Here is a 13,141-nt window from a genome sequence, read left to right as displayed (position 1 = left end):
CCTGCTCCTTGCAGGGGGGTTGGAATGGATGGGCTTTAAAGGGCCCTTCCAACCCAAGCTATTCTATAATTCTATAATACAAGAAACATTGCATTATTGACTTGAAAGACCTAAATTTCCAAATTTCTCTCCTACACCTATGCTCAGAAAGGTGCCTGGAGTTCACACAGGATGTGTGTGAACTTCCCACACACGGGAAGCAGAAGCTGGCACACCAAGCAGTGGCGTCACCGAAGTTCGGGTAACATATTAACCAAGCACCTTTTTATATAAACAATGATGCAGCAGAATATGCAGCTCTTGCTCAAGAGGGGCCATAAGAGTTCATAGGTGAGTGGCTGGAGGCCAAACGCCTGTTTGAAAGCAATGATGCAGCAGAACATGTGATCCTTGCTCAAGAGGGGCCATACGAGTTCACAGGTGAGAGGCCACAGGCCAAATATTTTTGAAAGTTCTTAATAATAGCTGCTTTTCAAAAGAAGTTAATAAGGGTTGGCTGTGCCAATGCGAAGTCCATACTTGTGTCCTGTGCTTACCAGCAAAAGGGGAGAACAGAGTTTCTGAGCTGCTTTTGCATATGCTACGATACGATTTTTAGGAAAAAAGCCCCTAAACCATGTTGGAAGTCCTGCTCTCTGTAACACACACCTGCAGCCTACAGCTACTCAGCAGGGAGTGACAGTGTCGACAGAGCCGAACTTTTCTGGGTAGCACTAAATAGTGTAGGCAGGGCCACAAATGGCACTTTGAGAGATTCAGACCGAACATCTGGAAAAACCTCTGAGGTTTGGAAAGTTTGCCTGTATAACAGCATGGCTGACACGGTCTGATGTGGGAGATGGTCCCACTCCAAGGACTTGTTTAGATATCCCAATCAGGTTGATTTGGATAGGATTTAAGTGCCTAATTACTCTTGATAACCTGCGGTGGAGCTGCAGCAAATGATGTGATGAAAACCCAGTGGGTAGACAGGTAAGTGAAATAGGTGCCTGTAAATCAAGTGGTGTCCTTAAATGGGGAGAATATGCAAAGGCACATGAAAACTTTCAAGATAAACCTAGAAAAGCAGATATCTACAGTATGTGCGTAGAAGAAGTGCCTGAGGAAGCACATCTCATCTGCCATTAAGGGAGATACTTCATGGAAAGGGAAAAGGTTGATGCCAAAAGTTTGCAAGTTCACAAAAACAAAATAAGATCCAGGAATGGCAGCTGAACAAGAGCAATCGCTGGCTGGAGAAGAGAGAATATTTTAGATCCCCAGCCAAGCACACCTGATCCGAGTGAGCTGTGAATGGTTTCTTCATGCTGTGCAGCAGCCTGTAAGAGTTGGAGCAGGTAAGAGTGATGGGAAATCTGGTTCATGAAATGTCTACCTTTGCCAGAGGTGTGATAAGCAGACTCCAAGGATAATACTAAGTACGTCCTAAAAAGTGTATTTTGATAGGAGGTTCTCCATGCGGCATGTTAAAAAAAGTGATTCTCATAAGGCATTCTCTAGACGAGAAGGACTGTAACGTCTAAGGAAATGGCGCTAAGGAGGAAGGAGTCTCAGACATCACTACAGTCCCGTTCTGCAGCCTGATTAAGCAAAACTTTCTCGTTGACCAAAAACTGAAGGAGGTGGACAGAAGCGCTCGTGTGCTGGAGCGTTAGCGGCAGTACCTGTGTGTGCACTTTCACATTGCAGCGATACAGAGGAAGGGATCTCGCATAACAAGGCAATGCAGCACTACATACGCCCCGACGTGGCAGCAGACATTCAGCTAGCGTCGCAGTTAACCCGGAGTTGCGGACCTACAACATGTTACCCTATGCTAACACGTAAAGGGCCCTCAGATCTCATATTTGATATATAGACCCTTCCACGTAAGTTCTGCTAGCATTTCAGCCAAACATGTACTATCTGTGCAACACTAATATATAATGCTATAAAATAACATTAAAAAGGTTTTAAAAAAAAAAACCCCAAAACAAACTTAAGCCTAACAGCACATTCATAAGAGTTTAAAAGTTGCGTCAGTAGTTTTTGAGCAACACACAACTCCATTTCAGGTGTATATGAGTCCAGAGACTGAAGTCAACCGGCGGAACAGCAAGTTCAGCCCATTCCAAAGGCAAAGGTGAAGAAAGAGATCTGCCGGGAGAAAGGAGAGCTCCAGTACAGAGGTGAGCACCAAGGTTGTACGCTGGAAAAGGCACAGCAAGTATCTCCAGTTGGGGGAACCCGTGATTACCTCTTTTTTAATTCTACAAATCCTGCCAGTCAGGATGTACCTTTTGCTGACCAACTCAAATCCTTTTTCAAGTCATAATTTTTATGTACAAAAAAAAAAATCTGCTGGTGTTCAGGGGATTTCTTTATTATTATTTTTTGTGCATGGTGTGAAAAAGTACTGCCTTTTGTTTGCTTTAAGCTTGCTGCTGCCTTGTCTCGGTGTTAGGCGTAGGTCAGGTACTGGGAGAAGCTGCGTACCAGTTCCGCTTTCACCTTTGCTACACCTTTCAGGATTTTATAGACCTTTGTCACGGATCCGGTGTCATGGTTCTTTTCAGACGTTTAACTATATAGATGATAAAAGGGCTGGAGCACCTCTCTTATGAGGACAGGCTGAGAGAGTTGGGGCTGTTCAGCCTGGAGAAGAGGAGGCTCCGGGGAGACCTGATAGCGGTCTTCCAGTACCTCAAGGGGGCCTACAAGAAAGATGGGGAGAGGCTGTTCAGTAGGGCCTGTTGCGATAGGACAAGGAGTAATGGTTTTAAAATAGACGGGGGTAGATTTAGATTAGAAATTAGGAAAAAATTTTTACAATGCGAGTTACAGAACACTGGAACAGGTTGCCCAGAGAGGTGGTGGAAGCCCCATCCCTGGAAACGTTCAAGGCCAGGCTGGATAAGGCTCTGAGCAACCTGATCTGGTTGGAGATGTCCCTGCTCCTTGCAGGGGGGTTGGACTAGATGACCTCTGAAGGTCCCTTCCAACCCTAACCATTCTATGCTTCTATGATTCTATGATTATGAGCGATCTGTTCTTTAGGTTCAAAAAACATTTAAAGCTGTTAAATTGCAAAAATTAGTTTAATTTGCAAAATCCAAAGAACTGAATAGCAAGAAAATGAAAAATCCTACAATTATCTATGTGATAAACAAGTGCTGTGGATCTAATTCTCCACGGTCTGAAATACAATATTTATCATTTACATAGATAAAAATGAATGTTAGGTGGCTGAAAACACCAAGGGTCTGAGCTGGTAAACTTTGATACCCAGGTTACAAAAGCCTTCAGTAGTTGTGTAAGGTGTAGGACAGCACAGTGTACGACGTGTCACAACAGCACAATTGCTGATAATGTCATTGTTACCTTTTTAATGATAACCCTGCGCATGGTTTAACAGGCAACATTTATTAAATTGGTGATTTATGGCAAAATGGAGCTTCTTCATGGGCATTTCGGACTAAGCAGTAATACTATGAATGGGGAGGTTATATATAAATATATTTACTTTTTCAAATGGGATTTTGCATTGTGTTGTTACTGTGATGTAGTACATGAAAAAAATAAGCCAAAATTTTCTATAGTAATACCTCAGAATGCTTCTTTTTTTTGTATAACCGTCATGTTTAAACTCTTCAGCAGGGCCTGTTGTGACAGGACTCGGGGTAATGGTTTCAGAATAAAGGAGATAGATTTAGGTTAGATATCAGGAAAAAAAAAATTACGATGAGGGTGGTAGAACACTGGAACAGGTTGCCCAGAGAGGTGGTGAATGCCCCATCCCTGGAAACCTCCAAGGCCAGGTTGGCCGGGGCTCTGAGCAACCTGATCTGGTTGGAGATGTCCCTGCTCCTTGCAGGAGGGTTGGACTAGATGGCCTTTAGAGGTCCCTTCCAACCCTAACCATTCTATGATTCTATGAAAGTCTGCCTTGCACCTCATCAACAGCCCTGACTGAAGAGGCGCTGAGCAACCTGCTCTAATGTCAAAGCTGGCTTTGAGCAGAAGCACATGACCAATGGGGAGTTTCCCAGAGATAATTCCATATACAAGACCTTTTCCATCTTTACACTATGATATTCAGATTACTTCACTGAAACAAGTAGTAACACCTCTTGCAAAGCAAAAGCAGCTTGAAATCCTTCTACTATCACCCACAGAAAGAGAACCTTCAAACAAAACCTCTTACAACGTTCCAGAGTAGGTAAAAGCCTGCAAGAAGGACAAGAAAAAACAGAGTATGACCCACCTGAGGTAGCTTCCTGTGAGCACAGTTTACTCCACTAACCATAATCATATTGGGCATCAATGGTCTTGGATAGTGTAAAACAAAGTCTAGCTTCATGAGCCAAATGGAAGCCTGGCGTAAGAGATCCGGCAGAGTCATGTCCCGCTGAAGGAACTCAGAAGCCAGTTTTGTGTATGGTTGAAAGAGAAAATCACAGAGAAAATAATTTGGGATGTCAAAGATTAGATTCTTCACCCGCTGGAGAAAGTTCATCCGATCTGTATGCTCTGTGAACATCCTGGGGACATAAGAAAGGGGATTGGGACATTGAGTGGCTTCAAATTCTAAACCACATGGCATTTGCTGCAAAAAAACCACAGAAGGGACTGAAAGATGCTCGGCCAGTATCAGACCGCAGGGTAGCATTGGATCTGTAAAGACAGCATCAAACTTACTCTCTTCGAGATATCTGACAAGCTCTTTGTTGTACAGTAAGTGTGCACAGGTAGACAGGTACATGGCAAAAGTATTTTTCAGTCTTTCATATCTTTTAACAACTCTTTCCAGAAAAGATCCTTCTTCAAATATTTCCTGTGAAAATCCTTGCAAATTTCCATCCAGCTCTTCCTGTGTGAAAGGGACTGGGTACATTTTCATAACAAAATTCTTTGTTGGCTTTATTTGTAAATTGATTTCAGGTGCAACGACGACTATTTCATGTCCCTTCTGCCTGAGACCATCCAACACTTCCCGCATGCTGAGCCAATGACTCCCATCCACCGGCACCACCAGCACCTTCCCACCAGCAGCCAAACCGAGCACAGAGAGGAGCAGAACCAGCGTCGCCATGACTTGCAGATGAGCACTGAGCCCTGGGGCCATTTCTGCAGAAATTTGGTGAGTGCTGCCCAGAAAGAAAAACACGGGCAGCACTGGAGCAATAGCACCCGCTCCGCGCTTTTACGCAACCTGTGGTACACCCTAACTTTTGATCCCTGGAGGTATTTGCTGTGTAGTAAATGGATAATCACTGATTTGATAAAAGGCTGGATAACAAGCAATGGAGTTCAGCAATCGACCTGGGCTGGTGGTAAATGTGGTGTACGCATCAGATACGCCCCATCTGTTTCTACTAGAAAAGCTTTGGCAGCTCTACGGCCTTTAAGCAGGATCTGCCAAGCCACCATAGCCCCTTTTAGGCTCACTGAGATTGATTTGGTTCTCAGATCTCACATAGCCATCACCAAGGTGAAATCTTCTGAGGCCTGCCTGTAAATAGAGATGGTTCTTCTTAGCCCAAAAGTCCACAACCTGCAACTCTCCTGCTGATTCCCGCTTTGGGAATACCCATGTAAAGGAGCAGACAAATTCATTGACAAAGAAAGATGTGGTAAGGCAGCAAGGGTGCCCCAGGAGAAAAGCCTGACGTGTTTCTGACCCTACTACAACCATTTGCAAAGCTGTATGGATGATACCTAACTGCAAGGCTTTTTGACAGTCCCTCAGACTTGCCTGCTGCTCATCTCTCACTCTCAAAGGGAAGGAATATCAGGTTATTCAATGCTGCGCAAAATGGCTTTGAATATGCATAATGAAAAAAGCATCAACTGAGCACACTTTATAAGTGAAAAGGTACACTGCCTACACAGAAAATGGAAAGTGAGGAAGAAAGTGAGAGAAAAATAATTTCTTTCACGAGTATTTGCCTAACTCACCCTAAACAGGAACTTGATTCCTGTCTGCAGTAGAAAATTCCACCCTTATAAACACAGAAGTCTATCAGAGCAAGACTTAAAAACAGAGCATGACCCACCTGAGGTAGCTTCTTTTTAGCACAGTTTACTCCTCCAATTACAATGACGTTGGGCATCAAAGGTCTCGGATAATGAAACACAAAATCTAACCTCATGAGCCAAATAGAAGCCTGGCGTAAGAGATCCGGCACAGTCACGTCCCGCTGGAGAAACTCAGAAGCCAGTTTTGAATATGGTTGAAACATAAAATAACAGAGAAAAGGACTGGAGATGCCAAAGATTAGGTTCTTTACGCGCTGGAGAAAGTTCATGTGGTCTGTATACTCTGTGAATTGCCTGGGGACGTAAGAAGGGGGACTGGGACATTGAGCGGCTTCAAAATCTAAACCACATGGCATCTGCTGCAAAAAAAACACAGAAGGCACTGAAAGATGCTCGGCCAGTATCGGCCCGCAGGGTAGCACGGCATCTGTAAGGACAACATCAAACTTGCTCTCCTCAAGATACCTGACAAGCTCTTTGTCGTACAGTAGGTCTGCACAGCTGGAGACTGCCAAATCAGAGAGTCTTTTCATACTTTGGTATACTCTAAGAAATCTTGTCAGAAAAGATCCTTCTTCAAATACATCTTGTAAAAATTCTTGGAAATTTTGGTGAATCTCTTCCTGTGTCAAAGGGGCTGGGTACATTTTCATAACAAAATTCTTTGTTGGCTTTATTTGTAAAGTGCTCTCAGGTGCAACAACGACTATTTCATGTCCCTTCTGCCTGAGACCGTCCAACACTTCCCGCATGCTGAGCCAATGACTCCCATCCACCGGCACCACCAGCACCTTCCCACCGGCAGCCAAACCGAGCACAGAGAGGAGCAGAACCAGCGTCGCCATGACTTGCAGATGAGCACTGAGCCCCGGGGCCATTTCTGCAGAAATCTGGTGAGTGCTGCCCAGAAAGAAAACCACGGGCAGCACTGGAGCAATAGCACCCGCTCCGCGCTTTTACGCAACCTGTGGTACACCCTAACTTTTGATCCCTGGAGGTATTTGCTGTGTAGTAAATGGATAATCATTTGATTAAAAGCTGCACAATAAGCATTAATTCCAGCCAAGTCTACAGGCTGGTGGTGTGTGGTGGGCACATCTGAGGTAACACTCGTCTGTTCCTAGCGGAGGAACAGTAAAGAGCATCCCAGGAAGGAGGTCGGGGTGGTTCTGGGTGCGACTGCACTTCTGATAGCCTCTCTCTGGCTGAACCTTTTTACAAGTGCAGGAGATGTGTCACAACCACATCATCGCTCAGCCTAACAGAGGCTGCTCCCTTCCCCCTGGGCAAGACCTGTTCCTCCCACTCCTTCTCTTTGAAGACTCATCTCTAGGAGGCCTAAGGCCCCATAGCAGATGTGGAGGAGCAGTTTAAGATGGTTTCTAGACTGAGAAGACTGATGAAGATGGAGGCATGATGCCAGGCTTGTCTGCACGACACATCACCCACACTAAGTGGTACTGCCAGTGTCTGAGACCTGCCTCAGGGGATGGAGGGGTTGGTTTTGTGAGATCCAGAGGATAGAGCACATATGTATGTACATTCTTTGATGGTGATTTTCCACAAGACAATTTAGGGCCTAATTATGGCTTCTGTTTTAGCACTAGCAAATCTTGCATGGTGTCCAGCAGCGGTGGAGTTGCATGAATGCTCAGGTGGCAAATTACGGTGTGCATGAGGATGTCTGTAAGATGCCACAGCCCCCTCTGCCACTTGGAGATGGGTGGAATTGCCACAGGCTTGGTGGCCTCACCCTACAGTGCATAAGTCCTAAATAGTATGCTGATGAGAAAGCTAGGGCATCAAAAAGCATAGCTCAACTTGACAGCACCACTCTATTGTCTACGTCCCAGGCAGCCAAAGCACATGCCACATCGGAAAGGCTGGCATAACCACAAAGGCTGCATCCATCCACCAGTGCTAGTCATGCTGTGCTGGTTGTGTCAAAGCAGACCTGCTCCATGGCTCCGTTCCTTAGGACTGGGTTTTTGAGCTTGGAAAGAGCTTTTAAGGTTTTGTGGGCCATCCCGTGGGAGCTGCTCATAGGACAAATCCAGCACTTTGTCCTACTGTCCAGAAACACTGGCAACCCCATTTGCTAGTGGATAAAATGTCCCATCACAGACCTTCATTAGAAGAGCTTAGAGTTTCCCTTCAACTAAGCATACTTTATAAATGAAAAGATAGTTGCCTACACAGAAAATGGAAAGTGAGGAAGAAAGTGAGAAAAAAAATAATTTCTTTCACAAGTATTTGCCTAACTCACCCTAAACAGGAAGATGATTCCTATCTGCAATAGAAAATTCCACCCTTGTAAATGCAGAGGTCTATGAGAGCAAGAATTAAAAACAGAGCACGACCCACCTGAGGTAGCTTGTTGTAAGCACAGTTTACTCCTCCAATTACAATGATGTTGGGCATCAAAGGTCTTGGATAATCTAACGCAAAATCTAACCTCATGAGCCAAATAGAAGCCTGGCGTAAGAGATCCGGCACAGTCACGTCCCGCTGGAGAAACTCAGAAGCCAGTTTTGAATACGGTTGAAACATAAAATAACAGAGAAAAGAACTGGAGATGCCAAAGATTAGGTTCTTTACGCGCTGGAGAAAGTTCATGTGGTCTGTATGGTCTGTGAATACCCTGGGGACGTAAGAAGGGGGACTGGGACATTGAGCGGCTTCAAAATCTAAACCACATGGCATTACTCGCAAAAAAAACACAGAAGGCACTGAAAGATGCTCGGCCAGTATCGACCCACAGGGTATTACAGGATCTGTAAGGACAACATCAAACTTGCTCTCTTCAAGATACCTGACAAGCTCTTTGTTGTACAGTAAGTGTGCACAGCTGGAGAGAGTAATGGCAGACATGCTTTTCAGTCTCTGGAATACTTTAAGAAATCTTTCCAGAAATGATCCTTCCGCAAACACATCCTGTGAAAAAGAATGGACGCTTCCATCCAGTTCTTCCTTTGTGAAAGGTATTGGATACATTTTCATAATATAATTCTCTGATGGTTTTATATGTATGTTTGTTTCAGATGCAACGACGACTATTTCATGTCCCTTCTGCCTGAGACCGTCCAACACTTCCCGCATGCTGAGCCAACGACTCCCATCCACCGGCACCACCAGCACCTTCCCACCGGCAGCCAAACCGAGCACAGAGAGGAGCAGAACCAGCGTCGCCATGACTTGCAGATAAGCACTGAGCCCTGGGGCCATTTCTGCAGAAATCTGGTGAGTGCTGCCCAGAAAGAACATCCCCTGCTCCACGCTTTTAAGTAATCTGTGCTGTGGTCCTGTGGTTGATCTTTAGACTTATTTGTTTTGTGGTAAATGTATAATCATTTATGTGGCAAAGATGGAATAAGAGGTATTAAAGTTCAGCCAATTTGACAGTCAGTAATCAGAGCTGCAGCTAGACTGGGAAGCACCCACCTCTGTACTGGAGGAACACTAGTATTTAAAGAAATGCAGGATCCTTCAACAAGTGGTCTGCTCAAAAGTGCTAATTAACAGATCATTAATTTTCCAAAGAAGAATTTTCAAAAAAGGAAAATTCCTCCCCTCCTGCCAGTCCAAATCATTTTCTGTTTGTAAAAAATTAGGAAAAATTTAATGCTTCACATGGGAAATGGTCTGGTTTCTTTATCAGTTTTACATCTTGACACTGTACTGAAAATGGAAAATCGGCTATCAAAGTTTATTGCCCGGAAAGGCCTCTTTTTGGAAGGATGAAATAGAGGCTGGAAGGAGGAAGGACAAGGGCATGGTTTTTTGCCAGCTCTATTTAAAACTGGATTAGCAACTCAGAAATACCATGCTAGATCAGCCTGGGAAGAGTATGCCCCAGGGCTGTGAAAGTGAACAGCACTAATGCATAGACAGGATTTGCAGACAATCCGCCCTAATAATGAAAATTATTGCACAGAAGGAATTTTGACAATACAACAGTTTAGTATGGAGGTTTATAGTACACACCAGAATTCTTTGAAGGACTACTGCAGGTCTAGGTACACCCTTTGTAGGGAATCTTTTCAGAAGGCAGCGTAAGCTTTTGCAGATGCCCAGTGCTGGCTAGCAGCTACATAAACCTCCAGCAGTTTTGCACAAAATTTTGTAAGGAATCCGTGTGGTGAACAGATAAGCCTAGACTGACACAGCAATGGGAACGTTACCTACCAACTGACATGTTACGACACTTTATTTCTAAATTACGAAAGGATGGTTCTATTAATGGAAAAGATCCGTTGTTTTTAAAAATCAGTTGTAACAGTAAAACAAATGGTTTCAGGTAATAATACCGATCTGGCAAATACAAGCAGCAGACCTGCCTGCTTAGACAGGCATCACCCTCACTGGTGGGTACGCACCTCGTTAGCCAGAGTGCAGTGATAAACTGCTTCCACCTAGCCCAAAGAAAACAGCTGTGTAGGCAAAACTGCTCAGATCCTGCTAATGCCACAGAGAGCACCTGCAAGAGTGGGCAAGAATTCAAATCAACCCAGTTGTTCACTTATTTTCTTTGTCTTTACAGTGTCCCTTCCTGCATGTATAAATCCCACACACTCATGTATACAATTACATACAGACAGAGCATTTGCAAACAGCATTTTTCTTCAAACTTTAATATAGTTTATCAAGGAAACCACTGACCTGAGAAAATGGCTTTTTCTTTCCACAGTTTATACCTCCAATGAAAACTATATTGGGCATCACTGGCATGGGATACTCAAAAACAAAATCCATTCTTTTAAGCCAAATGGATCCATGGCTTAAGAGCTCCTTCATTGTTACTGATCTGTGCAGAACATCTGAGGCCAGAAGATCAAACGGCAAATAGGCAAAATTGCAAAGAAAGGATTCTGAGGATTTCAGAAACAAGTCTTCCACCCGCTGGATAAACGTCATGTGGTCTGAGTTGTCCGTAAATGTTCTTGGGACGTAGGAAGGGGGGTCTGGACACTGAGTAGCTTGCAAATCAAAACTGCAGGGGAGTCCCCGTAAAAAGAAAACAGTTGGGACAGAGAGATGCAGAGCCAGTATTTGTCCACATGGTACAACCGGATCCGTGAGAACTGCATCAAATTTACTCCCTTCAAGATACTGCATCAGATCCTTATTGTGCAGTAAGCTGGTACAGGAGGAGACATAGAGACTGGAGATGACTCGAACTTTTTCATAGAGTGCAGTAATTCTTTGAAGAAAAGGTCTTCTCTCAAAAAGATCATTAGCAAATGAATGCATGCTTGCTCTCAGTTCTTCCCTAGTTAACGGCACTGGATACGTTTTGAGAGTGTAATATTCAGATGCCTTCATGTTCAAGTTTACTTCTGGTGCGACAATGACAATTTTGTGCTCTTTCTGGCTGAGGGCAATCAGCACTGAGCGCATGCTGAGCCAGTGACTCCCATCCATTGGCACCACCAACAGCTTCCCACCATTGCCCAAGCAAAACAGAGACAGGAAAACCAAAACCCCTGCAGAAACTAAGGAACTGTATTTCCCTACATGAGCCATGTTCCTAGAAATCCAAAGTCTGTTCATCTGCCCTGACCTAACAGATTTTAAGTAGACCCCCAGCCCACTACCAGAATCTCACATTACCCCTTAACGATCCAGTTTTTCCAGCAAAACCAGTCACCAGTAACCATTCAAGGCATTGATGAGTCATTTAAGGAACGTGATAAATCAGCTTGGGTTGGGCAGAACTGGGTTTGGGATCCGAGGCTCCCTTGGGATGAGTGCTTTCTGATTGATTCCCTGTGCTGATTGATGTTAGACTGAAAATAAAATCAGACTTTGCAAGAACAAAACCCCAGCTCTTTGAATAGTGCTGGTACTTGGAAGTAACTGGGCTTGCCAGTTGGTCTGGAATACTTGTCAAGTTTACGTTTAAATCAAATTATAAAATTATGCCACTATACAGCACGATATCTATGCAAATCCTAAGGAAGAGGCTTCTGTGATTTACACATAGCTCAGCACTAGGGTCAGGTACAACACCAGGTACCAATTTATTACAAAAAGCAACACTGCAGCAAAGGCTTCCATCAGCGAAGGAAAATGTAAGGGTCGGTCAGAAAACCAGTATCGAAAACCAGTATTGTCTCAACCTTGTCATCGAGGACTTCCAGGCGGACTATGGACTTGATCTGGCCTAAAAGTTAGGCTCACAACTTGACATGAGTTGCTGTGAGCAGCCTGCCTGAGATGCAGTTGTTTTTTTTTTTTTCCTCCTGGGAACAAAACGGAGCGGTTATGGACAAGGCCGACTCTGGCCTAACAACAAAATGTACAACATCCTTGAAGCGGCAGACAGAGTGGCGCAGAGGTGCCACGGCTCATCCCTGTTGTCAAAACTGGCAGAGATAACCGTGCAGCTGCTATCGAGGAGGATGAATCACAACTGCTGTCTCAAAAACAACGGTGAGAAAGTGTCCTTTAACGGAACTTTGCTAATTATAATGTACAAAAAAAATACCTCTATCCTAAGGGCCGAGAGCAGGCGGAGATCCCCGAAGTAAGGAGGAGCAAGGTTTGCCACTTGGCATAAAAGGTCGACCCCTAACAACGAGACCCCCGAAGAGCTCTCCCCACCAAGGATCGACATCGATCGTGAGGACCGGCGGGACGCTGCCTGGACCTGGGACCATAGGGACGCCTTGGACCCGCGGTGGTAGCTATTATCTTCTTTTTTTTTCCCCTTCCCTATCTTTACTTTTCCTTTTCACTCCCTTTCACCTATTGCACGCCGCTTTACGGGCAAAATAATAAAGTTTGTGCTGTTTGATTGAAACCAACCCCTTTGGCGTGTTCGCCGTAATTTTGCACTTCGAGATCGCATTAAAAGGACCATCACGAGTCCCGAGTGGGCCGTGACAGAAAACCACCAAATCCAGGCTGTCACGCATGATGCTTCTTTGTTTTCACCCTGACCCTGAGGCTCTGCCTCTCTCAATTGTTTTCTTCTTCCAGGAGCAATAGGAAGGAAAAGCCACTCAGTTCCCCTCATACCTAATGAAATACAGGAAAGCCCGCACAGAAGGAGCCAGCAACAGCACTCTTGTTTCCGGCCAGGAATTGATTTTAAACGGTGAGAGGTGGTGGGATCACTTCA

The 13,141-nt window shown here is 44.6% G+C and overlaps 3 protein-coding genes and 2 pseudogenes across 3 annotated transcripts in view; all 5 read right to left on the bottom strand.

Moving 5' to 3' along the window:
• The window catches only part of LOC104478524 (UDP-glucuronosyltransferase 1A1), a 34,832-nt gene that overhangs the window by 10,886 nt on the left and 10,805 nt on the right, over nucleotides 1-13,141 (bottom strand). The window lies entirely within an intron of this gene.
• On the bottom strand, nucleotides 2,440-5,104 carry LOC104480832 (UDP-glucuronosyltransferase 1A1 pseudogene; annotated as a pseudogene).
• Nucleotides 5,384-6,941, bottom strand: LOC104480831 (UDP-glucuronosyltransferase 1A1). Its single transcript, XM_086750531.1, has 2 exons — nucleotides 6,036-6,941; nucleotides 5,384-5,491 (listed from the first exon to the last, which is right to left on the bottom strand). Exons 1-2 carry the CDS (start codon nucleotides 6,894-6,896, stop codon nucleotides 5,384-5,386), a joined length of 969 nt encoding a protein of 322 aa, XP_086606657.1. The 5' UTR covers nucleotides 6,897-6,941.
• LOC104480830 (UDP-glucuronosyltransferase 1A1 pseudogene) lies at nucleotides 8,305-9,243 on the bottom strand (annotated as a pseudogene).
• Nucleotides 10,377-11,541, bottom strand: LOC104480829 (UDP-glucuronosyltransferase 1A1-like). The gene is made up of 2 exons (XM_086750530.1): nucleotides 10,678-11,541; nucleotides 10,377-10,430 (listed from the first exon to the last, which is right to left on the bottom strand). The coding sequence occupies exons 1-2, from the start codon at nucleotides 11,539-11,541 to the stop codon at nucleotides 10,377-10,379; spliced, it is 918 nt and encodes a 305-aa protein (XP_086606656.1).

This window comes from Chlamydotis macqueenii, chromosome 6, assembly GCF_036417535.1.
Source record: "Chlamydotis macqueenii isolate bChlMac1 chromosome 6, bChlMac1.mat, whole genome shotgun sequence".
Lineage (NCBI taxonomy): Eukaryota > Metazoa > Chordata > Aves > Otidiformes > Otididae > Chlamydotis > Chlamydotis macqueenii.
This window is presented reverse-complemented; position numbering and strand designations above follow the sequence as displayed.

Excerpts from the sequence above, each read along its gene's own strand:
- LOC104480831 (XM_086750531.1), bottom strand. The coding sequence starts at position 6,896 with ATGGCCCCGGGGCTCAGTGCTCATCTGCAAGTCATGGCGACGCTGGTT. Across the intron at positions 5,492-6,035 it reads CTAAAAAGAAGCTACCTCAG|GCAGGCCTCAGAAGATTTCA; the intron begins GTGGGTCATGCT and ends CTCTATTTACAG.
- LOC104480829 (XM_086750530.1), bottom strand. The coding sequence starts at position 11,541 with ATGGCTCATGTAGGGAAATACAGTTCCTTAGTTTCTGCAGGGGTTTTG. Across the intron at positions 10,431-10,677 it reads AGAAAAAGCCATTTTCTCAG|GTGGAAGCAGTTTATCACTG; the intron begins GTCAGTGGTTTC and ends TCTTTGGGCTAG.